The sequence below is a fragment of the Scylla paramamosain genome, chromosome 17, assembly GCF_035594125.1.
Source record: "Scylla paramamosain isolate STU-SP2022 chromosome 17, ASM3559412v1, whole genome shotgun sequence".
NCBI classification, from domain to species: domain Eukaryota; kingdom Metazoa; phylum Arthropoda; class Malacostraca; order Decapoda; family Portunidae; genus Scylla; species Scylla paramamosain.
Window position 1 is genome coordinate 7,740,060 of NC_087167.1, and position 16,087 is coordinate 7,756,146.

A 16,087-nucleotide genomic window follows, 5' to 3' on the forward strand; every position below is an offset into this window, starting at 1 on the left:
CCATCTTTGTTGCTATCCTCTGTGTTCTTTCCACTTTCTGTATATCTTTTTTCTATGTGGAGCCCAAACTACAGTTGGATATTCCAATTTAGGACATATCATGCTTGTTATAATTTTCATAATTTCTTTATCTAAAATAGTTAAACGCCACCCTGTTTGTTAACAAGCTGTATGTAGAGCCAAATATTCTGTTTATGTGCCTTTCAGGTGACAGTGTGTCCTGGATCATTACTCCCAAAACTTTGCCACAACCACCTCTTCCTTCAAATTATTCCAGATTTCAATACTTCGATATGGAAAACTGTATTTTTTTGTCACTTGAACATCCACTCTTCTTTATTTTCTTCCCATGTCCCCTTGTACATCTCTCTCCTTCTTCCATCTGTAGTACCAAGTAATTTCTGTCTATTCTTTCTATATGTGTGTATGTGTGTGTGTGTGTGTGTAAATGTGTGGAAGAGTGTTGAGGTGGGGCTATGAGTGATCATTGTGTGGCACTGCCTTAGGCTGCTTATGCTCTATGTACTCCACATTTTTCTTCCACCCTAAGATTTATCTTTGGCTAAATGGCTCAAAAAAGGATACTACTTAAAATTTAAAAGAGAGAAAAATAAGATAAAAAAAAGTTTTATCAGAAAGCACCACATATAACCCATTGCAGTGTAATGGAAAATATATATTTATAAAGCTGGATTTGGTCAGTGAGTTTATCAGTTCCTTGAACAAATGGTTGTTTGGGGGATAAAGTGAGTGAATCTCATAATTTGGGTAAATAAATGCATCTTTAATAGCATTGCAAACATTGTGTTAATAATACATACTAAACAAATTCTCATATATTTTCAACCTACATGAGACTCAAAGGTTCTGGAGAAGGATAATGAAGGTCTTTTTTGTTTATAATCTCCTGACATGTGTGCGTCATTATTACAAATATCTGTTACAAATGCAGTTGGCTGTTTAATTGTTGTATACTTTAAGAAATTGAGAATGACTTTGTTAAGCATTTCAGAAAAAAATCAGGTTACTTAAACACTGAAATTTATAAGATTACTTAGAATTAATAAGATAGATGAAACTCTAAGCTGTTTATGTAGTAAAATACTTGTTTTATGAAGAATGCTTTATGTTGAATCCACACAAGGAATACAAAGGATTCATTAGCTATTTCTTATATCTTGTTAAAAGCTGCTATATCAACTGACTGCACATAGTCTTCAAACTCACATATTTTGTCTACTAAATCATCAATTGAAACTTTTTCATCTTCGACAGTACAAAGAATTGATAATTTATTAATGCCATAAGCCAGTGGAGCTAGCTTACTGGCACCCCATTGCAGGCCATCTATTCTTAGTGATCGTACATGTTCTTCCATGGCCTCTAAGTTTGTCTCATCATCCCATGGTTTCACATCCAATAAAACAGATGACTTTGCTATAGGTGCACACTTCTTTGACTTCCTCTCAGCATATTCAAGCAGCCTTTGTTCTCTTACTCTAGCAGCCTCAAAAGTCTCTTCTTCACTGTCAGAGCCAAAAAGGTCTATATCATCATCTTCACAGTTTTCATTTTCAGAGCCCATTTTCATATCCTTACTGTCATCATCATCATCATGATCATCATGGAGGTTCTCTCCATTCATGTCCAGGTGGTCTGACATGTTAACTGCTGTGGGGTCTTCTCCAATAGATAACCGTAGTTCTACTTCTAAGGACTTGATGTGGTTGTACCAACGAAGAACATGACTGTAAGTGTCCTGAGGAGCCTTGGAAAGTGCATTAAATACTTGGGCATCCATGCGAGAGGGAGTGTGTCCCTGAAGGTAGCTGCGGTTCTCCAGGTACTGGTTGAGGGTTTCAAGGCCACATGCTGTTCTCACATCTCCAAAAAACTCCATTACTCTGAAAGATTAATGATTGATAAGATAGAAATAATATTCTCATGGTGATGTTTGAATGCCCATTGTTGAAATTGAATAATTAAGTGAATGTTTGATGATTTAACACAGTAATGCTTGTTAAATTGCTGCAAACATGAATAGACCTTAAAACATTTACACCTACTCCACCCTTTATGTACATCTGTTGCCAGTAACTAAGAATGAAAACTGTTACATATTTATTCTTAGAACTGTATTATCATAACAAGACATGCTATTAGCTGTTTTTGCAGCCTCTTTACATTGTTTGAAAAATTCAAGATTTTCATGATCATAATACCTACATTCCATGCAAAAATTAAATATTGTAGTATTGTGTAAGGGAGAGAGAGAGGGAGAGAGAGAGAGAGAGAGAGAGAGAGAGAGAGAGAGAGAGAGAGTCACTATTATTCTTTTGAAAGGCAGCCCCCACATGTCAACATTAGTTACCTGATGGCAGCTCAGAAACCAGCAGAATCAAATAAGATATTGACTACCAATACTCTTTTCATTAGGTTCTTCCTCGGGACTACTTCTTATCTCTTGTTTATCCTCCTTGCTGGAAATTCCTTCCACTACTTAAAAATGTTCAACATGTTCTCTCTAAACTAAAGCAGTCATCCTGCTCTCATAAATTGTGTGAAATGTTCAGAAAATAAGTTTAGTTTTCTGCAGAATTTTCAAAAACTGTGCAGCAACAACAAATTGTCAATGCCTCATGGTGTTGTGTTATTACTTGACATGTGCTGCATTCCACATGCTATGCTGCTGGGACTGGCATATTCATAAAATTTGCATTAGGAATCAATTTTTTTCTTTCAGATTATCACTTGGTGCTGTGTGACAGATAAGTGAGGTGAGCCATGCATGAGGGCACCCAGCCAGTAAAGGGGAATGTATGTCACAATTTTCTTCACCTAACTTCTCTTAGACTGTTGCAGGGATAACATTCAAGATGAAAATATGGGAAAAAAAGGCTAATAACCTGAAGAAGGCATGAATATCAAGATGGAGAACTCAAATTATCAAGAATATCATGAATAAGCCTTATTTTCCCCTCATCCTGCCCGGATGATCCTCTCCTTACCATGATTTTGACATGACCAGCACACTACAGTCATTGTTCGACAGAAAATTAGAAGGCATAGGCATTAACATGTGAAGATTTTGTGCCAAACCACTACAAGTGGCAAGGAATAGAACCTAGGACAGTCCAATCCTAAATCTTCTTGATGGTGCTTTGACCAATATATGAAGTATGCTCATCAGTGATGTTAGATGTAGACACCACAAAAACTTGTGTACATATGCAATTGCACAAACTCTGACTCTCATCTGTACCAACTGTATATCTGCAAAGTTCTTGGAATTTGCATTTCCATCAATCCAAACTGCAGATGCAAACCAGTTCCATGATTTTTGCTATGTGGTGCAAAAATTAATTAAATCAGTTGGTAATGTAGCTAATTTATCTATCTTATTGCTTCCCCAAGGCAGCTATCATAATTAACACCACCATGTTTAGTCTACATTGTGACTCCTTTCTCATTTTATGATATTAATATCAAAGAAAGCAATTTTAAAGACATCCTAGTTTGATCACAGATCAGTGACTGTAGTTCATTCACTGGAAGCTGAACCAAGCACTTTACATGATCCTATATGAATTTGTAAGCTGAGTGCTGATTGCCTACTATCATATATTCACAATCCAGTCATTTTTAGTATTTCTATTATAATTTACATTTATGTTGCAATTAGAGTATTTTACCATATTTCACAAATATTCAAATGCAATAATGATCACAGCATTCAAGCTTGTCATAATAAATGAAGTGATGAAGAAAACATATCAATGAATGCAAGGCCAACTTTGCTGTCAAGTATGATGTGAGAGTTAAGTCTTTGTCAATCAATTATTGGATAAGTGTGGTAAATGTGATCCAGTATAAGAGTGGAGAATCCATGGAGACTGATCATGTAGATGTGGAGAAGTGCATCATCATCCTTGCTCAAGTGGGTTTGTCAGTGATACAAAACTCCAAGTAAACCATGCTCATCTGTGAAACTGGTGAGAGGCATGCTTGGCCACCACAATTGCTCACTGACTGAGACAACGCCTTCAGGCAGCACTGCTGTCACACAGCCACCATGTCAATATGTAATACCTCCTTAGAGTTTAGTGGCATTATCATCACTTTACTAGTATTTACTAATATACAACATAACTAAAAATAAACTGAGTACTGATGTGGTAGTTGTTTAGCCAATCATGTACTTCAAGGTAATATTGCCCTTGTATTCACTGGTACATTTTTCTTATTTCTTATGAAAGGTTTGAATTTTTTTATTATTGCTACCTTTGAGTTTCTATGAAATGTCATGAAATATCGTGATTTTAATCAGTACAAAGTATAATAGAACAATAATATAACTGGCTCATGAATACAAGACAGTAGCCAATCAGCTCTTGACTTGAAGACTCATTAAGGTTTACACAGCTTGCTCAGTTAAGCTTCAAACTAAAGTGACACACACACACACACACACACATATATATATATATATATATATATATATATATATATATATATATATATATATATATATATATATATATATATATATATATATATATATATATATATATATATATTTACATACCTAGGAGTCAGTGACCATTTTTAGTACACTCAGTCTCTGTTCTGACTATGGTATATCCAGACTAACTTGGTACTACAGGTGTTGGCTGTACCTGTCTGTGCTGTTGCCACTTCAACCCTGGAGCGACCTGACCTGATCATGGCCAGCAGGCCATGACCCGAGGGATTCATGTGTCAAGGATACTAGGGAGACAGTGCCTCATGGCCTATGGCCTATATGCATTGCCAAGTGTACTGAAAGATATACAGCAACATTGTTCCATCATCAAATTGAAAGCCATTCAAAAAACCATGCAGTCGTACATAACAACTTACAAGTTTGGAATAATTTATTTTAAAGGATTACAGTATGAGTGAGAATGGGAGACCATCATGTGCCTGTTGACTGTCAACATGACAGTAATGCAGGACAGATACAGCCAATACCCAGATTTCCAAGTTAGTCTGGATCCACTATAGTGAATCTGGTCCTTACTGATTCAGTCACATGTTGCAGTCAGAGTCTTCTCATAACAACTCCATCCTGAATAGATCCATGAAGTTTATTCGTTTGAAATCTGAGATTTTGAAGGACAGGCTTGCACTTTTGTTCTTTATGATATTTGAGCCTTAAAATAGTTTGTAGACAGGACTGCATGTGTGGAAGTATTTCCATAGGAGTAAAGCTGCAAGTCTCCAGCAAGCTTATCACAAAAACAAGATCAAGAGTTCCACAACTGTGGAATTTGCAATTTGCAGAGGTGTTTGTAGAAGTGCCTGTCCCTGCAAAATCTTCACTTCCCAAGCTATTTACTCTCATACTTGTGCTTGCACTACTGAGTTGTTCCATTTCAACTTGAACTAGCTATCTTTAACTGTTTCAATGTTTACTACATCATCTCTTTGGACACATTAAGCAACAGCTGCTTTTCCTTCTAAAGAAACTTGCTTATCAGTGTATAACCAGTGATATTGTGTCAGTCATATTCTTACCTGCATTTGATCAACGTTGAGAATGATGTTTTTTCTCCAAAAGGCTACCAAGGTATATAAATATTATCAGTGCATATGTTAATACATATATAGATAGGATGATGAGCTGCAGGTGATGTATCAAAACCATCAGAGTTCTAGCTTACAAGAGGCATTACATTTGAGGCTTCCAGATGAAAGTGTAGGAAAGGCAATAGACTCCTGCAGTGTTGTGGGAACTGGCTGGGCATCTTGTGCTTCATAGCAGCTTGTATCACTGTGTCAGGATTAAGCTGGCTCTCCTTGGCATCAGCCCTGAATTCATATTGGAGTACATACAGCCAAAAGTAGGCATGCTGTTATATAGGTGTTATTCCATGACACTGAAATCATCAACCTGCAGGCTGTTGCATTCCTGTTGGTTATATTTGATCACTCCAGTGAATTCCCGGTTTGACAATTTCATGACCATGCAGTCATGGAGTCAAATATCTGATTTGTGTTTATAAAAATCACCAAAGCAAACACTGATATGTTCAGAATCTGTAGTCAATCAACACTGGTGTGCAAAAGAAGTTAACTTATTAGATTGTTTATGGTGAAATGGGTTGTAATTTGGTGTTCTAAAGAAGTGATGTATTATGGCCAAGTGATTGAGATGGTTTGTCACATAGCAGTAAGGAAGGCCACATTCATTCAGTCATAATGAGGATGTACATACATGTCCACATCCAGAGCAAGGAGTAAGTAAGAAACATTCTTGAAACTGACTCAGAGGAGAACTTATTTTCATCATGTAGTACATACTTTCTATCCATCTCTCTGTGCTTTTAAGTTGTCTCCATTATGATTGCTCTGTCACTGCATTGGTGGATGGCCACTGTTTTTTCTAAATCTATTAGCAGTAGTGTTTTACAGGCCTGTCCTTTCATCCACTCTTTTAATTATTTGTAAATGATCTCAGCCAAACCTGTTGCCTCATCCACTCTTATATTGATGACTACTCTGCACCTCTTAATGTCATTTGCCAGATGTCCAACTCAATAGAAATTAAACTTTACACAGAAAAACCAATGAGCATCAACTTCTGTTCTTTAAATAATTTCTGAATGGAAAAGGGCAGACTTAGTGTTTAGTGCCTCAAACACTCAATTTTTTCATCTATCTACTCAACTTGATCTTGACAACTAGCCCCTCTTTTTCAGTAACACTCCACTATTCAACTCTCCTACACTGAACAAACTTATCCCTTATTAAAAATTTCATCTGAATCTTTCATGTCTCATCAGATGTCTCTCAGACAGTTTCTGTGAAGCTAGGTGCTCTATGTCATCCCAACACTTTTCTGATTTCCAGAGATGCTAACACAAGAGCCTTCATCTGTCTTTTTTATGGAATAAGGCTTCCATATATGGGAAGTTCTGTTCACACAGCCTTACTCAACAGAATGGAGTTAAAAAGCTTTGTATCTTACCAAATCCTTTTCATTAACTGATTGTCTTCAGTCTCTTACACATTACTGCAGTGTTGCATTTCTTGCTGTTTTCTATCATTATTCCTAAAGTTACTGCTCTTCTGAACTTGTTAACTGCATGCCCGCTCTTCTCCCCTAGCCTTGTAGCAAAAGACTTTTTACTTACTCCTACCCCTATGCTGTCTATCTCACTAATGCAAGAATCAACCAATACTGTTTCTCTTTCATCCCTTTCATTAATAAATTTTGGGATCTGCTTGTTTAATTTTTTTCTCTCCTTGAACTGTTTCAAGCGGGGAGTACTGGGACATCTCAAGAACTAAATTGCCTTCATTTCACTCATTAACTTTTAAGGAACAACAAACTAGCAGGCTTTTTTCCCATCCGTTTCTGTGCCCTGGACTGGTTTTCACCATGTACAAAAAAATAAGAATAGAAAAATAATAAAAAATAACTAATAATTTTAATGGTCAAGAGATTAACCAAGATGTGCTCATTCATGCAAAAATGCAAACATATGAGTAACAAGCTCACAGGCTGTAACAAATTTGTTAATCCTGTGAATAAAGTGCAATAATCAAATTAAGGGAAAGAAACATACTCCATATTTGACTTAGGGCCAATGCACCATCCAAACATCCAACTTTTTTTTTTTTTTTTTTTTTTTTTTTTTACAATGGCTAACTTGGCAAATTATTAACTTGTCATGTGGGTGAGTACAGAATTATTATTTTTTTTATGTTACTGGTACATTTGCTAATGGTGAACACTATGCTATGCATTATAGCATGAAAGACATTATTTATATGAATTTTACTGCACTTTTGTGACTTTTTTTTTTTCTTTTTGAGAATCAAACCATTTTTGCTTCTGATGGCAATTTTGAGGCATATTATAGTTGCAAGCCAAGTACACCAGTGTATTGACAAAGTGTGTTTGAAGAAAAAGAGATACACACTGAAAGTAAAGAATAATTGGAAAGGCTGATTTTTGTGCTTTAATTAAATTATTTAATGAACTCTGATTGGAGGGAAATATAGATGATAGTCATAAGTTAATGAACTTATAGAAAAATGGAGAGATTAAGTACATAGAATGCATGAAGCAAAATTGAATTTTGGGTGAATGAATAGTTTTTAGTTGTAAGTCACTCTGAATGAAAAAGAGAAGGTTGTACAGTAATGTAATAGTAGCAATTGCATCATGTGGGGTTTAAATAATGAACATAAGAACAGAGAGAAGAGGAGATTGAATACAAATAAGATGAGGTGTCCAAGAAACCAAATGCCAAGTAACACATAGATAGTGAGGAATGAGTAACTGCAAAGGACAATTGACATTAAATGAAGACAGGCTGATTGAGCAGTACAGGGAATGCTGTGATGGTGTGAACACATAAGATGATGATGATCAGATATGAGAGGTGTAAGGCTAAGAGGAAGACAATAAATGGGATGGATGGATATTGTGAAGAGAGAGATTCAACAGAAATATATGCAGAGCAGGAGGCATACTTGCTTCAAACATGTAAAGGGGATAGGTAACAAGCTTAAACTAATTCCACTGATGTGGAATAACTTGGGTGTGCTTGTGGAAATGTGATTGGCAAGGAGTTATGCATGGTGTGTTTCATTCTTGCTTTATCAGCCTTTGTCACTTGATGGCAGACTGCAAAGTCCTTTGCTTTCATGTCTCTCCTCATGGCCTTATGCAATATCTTCCTTGGAATATTTATTGCCATTCTACTTTGCACTCCACTAGTCACTCTCTCCACATATTAAAAACTAATGCAATATGTCTGTTCTCATTGCTTCATTAATGCTTTTCATCTCACATCAGCTCCCTTAAACACTCATGTTTTTGCAGTCTTCCATGGTATTTGTGTGTACTTCCACCACCACACTTTTCTCCTTAGTCTAACTATGTGACATTTTCAATTGGCTTGGCTTTACTGCCATAAGTCATTGCACTTCTGACATATTAAGTACAGTCTACATATCTCATACACTGAAAGGGATTCATCTTCCTTAAATTCTGCTCCACCCATCCACTTGTACTTCCATGAGCATAAACTTGTTTCCAATATCTGTTTTTCCCATCTTTGTGGTAGACATTGCACACACCAAGTAAAATGATTTACTGTATACTAATTGGATTGCTCATAATGCTCTTAATCTTATACATTCATTCATCATTTTTATTTTTTTATTTTTTTTATGTACAATGCACCGGATCAAATCACCACGTACACTTTTCTTCATACAACCAAAGATAACTATGACAGTGGCAGGTGTTTTTAGTTGTCATTTGTGCTTTTACACACACGCACACACATAGAGATTATACCGCATAGCGTAGTGGTCAGCATATGTGTGCGGTGAGGCAAATGGGCAAGCCTCTTAATGTGTAGCCCCAGTTCACCTAGCAGCAAGTAGGTATGGTATGTAACCCGAGGGATTGTGGCCTTGCTGTCCTGGTGTGTGGTGTGTGAGTGGTTTCAGTCCTACCCAAAGGTTGGTCACTATGAACTCTGAGTTCTTTCCATAGTGGAGTGGGTTGGGTGACCAGCAGATGATCACATGTAAATGACACACACAGACAAAATAAATAAATAAATCATATATATATATATATATATATATATATATATATATATATATATATATATATATATATATATATATATATATATATATATATATATATATATATATATATATATATATATATATATATATATATATATATATATATATATTTTTTTTTTTCCAAGGTGTTCAAACAACAGAGTATTAATAAAAAAATAAATAAAAATACATCTCGTTACATAAGTTTCAAAATTATACAAATTTCAAAATGAAAACTACTAAATATATTAACTTCCATTATACACTCTTTGAGGCATCTTAATTAATGCAATCACTGAAAAATTTCCTTGGAATATTAAAAGGCAAACCTTGAAAATGTTCTTAACCATATAATCCAGTCTTGTCCTCAGCACCCATTTGAAACACAAGTGCCTTTCTTCACAACATTAATTAATTTCACATTCTGCTAACACACACACACACAATATATATATATATATATATATATATATATATATATATATATATATATATATATATATATATATATATATATATATATATATATATATATATATGTGTGTGTGTGTGTGTGTGTGTGTGTGTGTTTGTGTGTTTGTGTGTGTTATTAGTAGAATGCAAAAATTAATTCATGTTGTTGTGAAGAAAGGCACTTGTGTTTCAAGTGGGTGCTGAGGACAAGACTGGATTACATGGTTAAGAATATTTTTAATGTTTGCCTTTTAATATTCCAGGGAAATTTTTCATTGATTGCATTATTTTAGGTGCCTCAAAAAAGTGTATGATGAAAGTTAATATATTTATTAGTTTTCATTTAGAAATTATATATATATATATATATATATATATATATATATATATATATATATATATATATATATATATATATATATATATATATATATATAATTTCTAAATGAAAACTAATTATATATATATATATATATATATATATATATATATATATATATATATATATATATATATATATATATATATATATATATGACAGACCACATCTAGCTCTGAATGCTTCATGGCATTTTGATTTGAATTTCAGAGACCAACACTTCTATCTACATTTCTATTACTAGCAATTTTGTAATACATCCAAGGAATTACTCATCCCTAAAATTACTATAAATGATTACTGTAGTTTCATTTACTGTATGCAGCATTTTTTTTTCAAATCTGCAAAGTTGAAAATGCTACATATAAGGTGCAGCAATCTTTCATTACAGCTGTATTTCATGGGAGGTTTATGAACTACTGTAATATGACAAAATAACTTAATCAAAAAGTTACTGTGTGATGATCAAATATGAAAAGTTATATACAAACACCATAATACTGTACTAATAATCATTAGACATGTGATTAGGAGTACAAAGGCCTCAAAAATTACCTTGGGATTCAAGGATCATTATTTGATATTCAAAGCACTCCTTTCTCTTCTGGTCAGAAGTTCATTTCCTAGCCCTGGCAAAAACCTCTCATGGCTAAAGATTTATCCTGCCTTCATATCAATTCAAGTTTCAATGGATAGCTCAAGGGGGTATTATAGATACATAACCACACAGCCAAAGTGAAGCAACTTCAGTTATGCTCTTCCCCACAAAATATTTAAAATACATACCATAATTTACTTTCTGAGGAGTACTACACATTGAACTATTTTTAATGTGATACTCTCTTACATTTATTTTCTAAAGTGTCATATTGTTTTTTCTTGCCATCTTGAAAGAAAAGGTAACAGAAACCACTTGGTAATGAACCCCTTCTTCCTTCTCCCTCATCAATAACCCAATAAATTTTGAACCATCCTTACATTCTTGTGAATGACAATTTTCTATAGTAGCACTATATTACACATGAAATGTAAAATATAAGACAAGTATATAAGTATATATTCTAGATTAATTCAGATATACCAAAGAGCCATGCCTGTAGTTCAGTATTTCTTTTTAAAACAATGCATGCATGAAAATGGTACCATAGTCACTTTCAACATGCAAAAGAAGTAAAGGATTGCCTTCCATACCTTGACATGCAGATGTTTGTGACTGGAGTGAGACATTTCAACTTCATTCACTGGTGCTCTTTCTTCTTCAAGCATCTATGCCACCATCACACCTAACACATTTTGTAGATGATATTTCTTGTGTGTACAATGTTTCTGAACAACACGCAATAATAATCACTGTATGTAACTTGTGTTACATAATATTCTATTCATTATTTTTATACTAGTTCTTGCAAACTCCTTTGAGGAAATGGTCATGGCAGAAATCTGACTTGCTCTCATCCTTTCACTTCACTGCAAAATCTAATACTATTCTTACAATTTTTCATAGTGTCACCCTCTCGCATTCACAGAAACTATTCTTCTACATATCTTTCAATATTCTTTGTTCTCATTTTCACCATTTGCAGTTTTAACATCACCACAATGCACTGTCTCCCCTATTACATACAGCAAATTTATGTACATCTTTATTACATGAACCATTCATCCTGTGCATCTCACAGGGACTTCTTGAGTATGCACAGCAAGTTCACATTTCTCAAACCTAAAGAGGCTGAAGTATTGAGATATAGAGAAGAGTGCTTAATTGATATTATGGGTTTCTGATCCCCATTTCATGTACTACAAGTACTTGTATGTCCTTCTATATACTGACAACTTAGTATACACAGACATAAAAGGCAGTAAGAGAACAAAAACAAAAGATTTCCTACTTTTGAACAACTAAGATGTTGCTAAATGTAATGGAAGTTGTGGTGATGCATCTTACCTACTAACCACCTTTTTTTCTCCCCTTTTTTGTTTAGTATACCTCCTTATCATTGGGAGGATTCATTAAAGCCTTAATTTCAAAACTGTTTAAAGCTAATGAATTTTTTTGTTTATGGTCTGACATTGTGGTTCCAACAGTGTTTGAGTGTAACTTCATTTAACCTTAAGTTTTGTTTGTGGAAAAGTATCTTAAAAGGTTGCTTATACTGCAGACAAGCACAGTGTACCATACTTCGACAAAAATATCATTAACATCAGCACTGCTGCTTGAATGACAAAGGATAACAAGAAAGTTCCCAACTGATAGAATGGTTGTAAGAGGCTTGGCTGAAGTGGATCTATTTCCATCTCTCAGCCTTGAGAAACACTGGTCAGGTGACTAACCAGTTGATGTTGATGCCACTGTTGGTAGGAAGCCTCATTTCACAATAAAATACTTGTTGACGAGATTGACGCAAGTGGACAAAAGGAACTTGACAGACATGATTCCACATCCAAGTTGCTTTGCCAAACATAGCTGACAGCTGTATTGCATAAAGATGCAAACAGTGAATCATGATTCATGAGACTAACAATGGGGTATATTTGGTAAGTATTTAAGCATATTGTAATCTTGAGAAGTGTACCCCAGAGAAATGTGACCACTGTAATTCATTTCCACTGCTTGAATTATAAATACATATTTGATTTTTGTTCCATATCTGGATCTCACTTGCATGTGCCAGCATCAGAATGGTTTTGCCACCCTGAAATGTTTGTTTTCTGTTTTTGTTCCTTTTAGCATACACTGCCATGATCCTATCCCTTTTCTTCTTTAGTCCTTAGTGAAGAAGTGAAGGCTCTTCTATGCCTCAATATTTGCAGGTGTAGAAAATAATTAAAGTAATACATTAAATCAATCAGTTGTCCATTCAGCCTATATCACACTATTTTTTACTTGCAATTCATTACACTTCTCAAAACCAAAGCCATACACTAGATTTAAAGAAACATCAAATTTACCAAATGTTGCAGTCCATTCTCATTCGGACAAAATTAATAATCTAGGAGGAATATAAAGCAAAAAAAGAGGTCTCCAACCTAAGCATCCAACCTAAGAATAAGGGGTAGAAAGTTGCCCATTTCCTACATTATAACTGTAATGCCTTGCAAAGAAGGCTCCTTGTGTCTATGAACTTCACCTATATTAACATTTCTAGGGGTCCTGCTCTTGAATGGTTAAGGCCCACTTCACATTAGCTGTTTCATATGTCTGTCTGGAAACAAGTTGCATCATCAGTGACAAACTCTTGTCCATTCAATGCAAAGAGGGAATACATGTACACCTGTGAGACATGAACACTATTTTATAAAACAAAAGTTTTGAATGATCAAAATCATGTTTCCAAGAAATAACTGAAACTTAGCTTAACCTGCAAGATTTTTCAATCATTTACAATACTTCAAATGAATTTACCATAGTAGTAACATCTTGTGGAAAGTATATAAATCTTTACCCATCTGTCCTCCACCTACTCTTTGTGTATCTCCAAACTGCTCTTATTTTGTACTAGTTATGTGACGTACAGTCGCTGCCCATAGTAAATACCCCAAGCATGTCACAGCCAGTGCCATAACAGGGTTGTGTCCAAACATATCCTCTACTCTAGTGTAACAGTAGACAATGACCTTGGATCATGCTATCTCAGATTTGTTCTCATTCTCTCTCTCCCTCTCTCTCAGCATGTGTTCCCTGGTAAACAAAAGCATTTTATGTTTGGGCATGCAACCCTATGGCGCTGGTTACAGCAGGTCTTGGTTATTTACTATGGGCAGTGACTGTACACAATACATTAACAATAGCCACTTATTCCAATGGGCTTTATTGCTTGGATGGAAACAAAAAAAAAAAAAAAAAAAAAAGCAGAGGGCATCCTCAAACTTTATGACACTTCTAGCAGACATTGCTGCTTGTGTTGCAATCTATGATAAATTATCTTTATACTAATAATGGTTCAAGTCTTATAGGATGGAAAAAATTAAAAGTAAAGTTACTGAAACCTTCCAGGTAATTCATCTGTTTACATGTTTCATGATTAGTGGCAACAATGCTCATGTCTCAAGAAATTTGACAGCTCCTATGAATTTTCTCCATTTATGAAGTGACACCATGGAAGCTGCACTCCATGTCCAGATGGACCCACAGAACTTGTAGCATGAATTGGGCCTAATTGGTACACTGCTGAATTCTGCATTACAATATTCCCAGTTCTCAAATCAGGACACTTTTGACAGCATTCTCAACTTAGTGAAGTCAGAAATCAGGCCAAAAAATCTTGGATAAGTTGCAGAAAATAAACCAGGATTTGTGGGAATCAGGCAACCAGCAGCAGCATCACAACATACTTTGGCTCCTCAGCACCTGATCCAGGGTTTCTTGGCCAAACACCACCACTTCAAACTCTCATTGGTTTAACAGGTTTCCTGCACCCAAAACAGGGTTCTGAGTGGTCTTTGGCAGGGGAAAACCGAAAGGGTCCCAATTTGAGGACAAAGATGACATGCAGAATGTGACCTGGTAGCCTTTCCAGAATAGAACTTTCAGAAATGTTTCCAGCAATAGAAGGCCTGATGGACTGTGTGGTGTTACAAGGGACCTAAGGTTGGATGCCTTTTGAACGGACCTTGTATATTGCATTTCAATTTTAATAAACATAACATGAATGTCTTAATACCCTAGCAGAGCTTTGCATTGAATGAAAATGAGTTTTAAATAAATTGCCATCCTAGTCTTTAGGGTTTCCCTGTTTACCAGTTACTCATTGATTGAAGCCAATGGGGTGGAGCACAAATATTTGCTACATGTATCACTGGGAGCTGCATGCATTACATTAAAACATAAAATGACAAGGCTCAGAAGGAAGGCAACTAAGCCATGATTCATCTTATCAGATTCTACTACAGTGGCAGTTGGTGAATATGTCATTGTAATGTGCTAGATTCCTTTTATTCCCATAAAACTTCAAAACTTTGTGATTTTTTTTTTTTGCCCCTCTCCATATCTGGGGGTCATCCATAGATAGGGCATTGCATGACTAAACCCAGCACTACACTTGCCATCTGCTCACATCTTTAGTCTGAAATGAGCATTACATTATGGGACATGATTTGTTCATCTACATAGCGATTGGGTGAAGGACATAACTTCAAAGAGAAAAAGATCATCCTTATCCTTATCTCTTCACAAGCTACAAGAAAAGTTTGGTGGTTTTGGGTAAATTTTTTGAGTGTCGACCAGATAAAAAAAAAGTCTTCCGTCGGTTACATCACATTTCTAGGAACACATAACACTTCTTACCTCCTTAGAATTTGTTTTGTGCTGTCACAAGGTTTGTATGGTGTGTAGATAAGAACTATAGCTTTTGTTTCATCACATTATTAATGCAACCATGTCTCAATGTATTAATACTCAGTCTAGACAAAAGAAAAGAAATTGCCAGAAGGTTGAGAATGTTTTCTGAGAATGGTCCAGCACATCACACTGACATCACTGACTTCTACTACCCTGTAGAAAATCTGAAAAATGTTATTCAAAATGTTAGAAAATACCAACTTTTGACCAGTGCAATTACATTCTTGTTTATGTTGCAACATGATGCAATTCAAATTTAAGGTGTGCCTTGCCTTCTGGCC

At 35.1% G+C, this 16,087-nt stretch overlaps 1 protein-coding gene across 1 annotated transcript; it reads right to left on the reverse strand.

Annotated features, from left to right (window-relative positions):
- Positions 1-763: 763 nt before the first annotated feature.
- On the reverse strand, positions 764-15,998 carry LOC135108415 (elongation factor 1-beta-like). Its single transcript, XM_064019370.1, has 2 exons — positions 11,660-15,998; positions 764-1,904 (listed from the first exon to the last, which is right to left on the reverse strand). Exons 1-2 carry the CDS (start codon positions 11,704-11,706, stop codon positions 1,172-1,174), a joined length of 780 nt encoding a protein of 259 aa, XP_063875440.1. The 5' UTR covers positions 11,707-15,998; the 3' UTR covers positions 764-1,171.
- Positions 15,999-16,087: the final 89 nt, after the last annotated feature.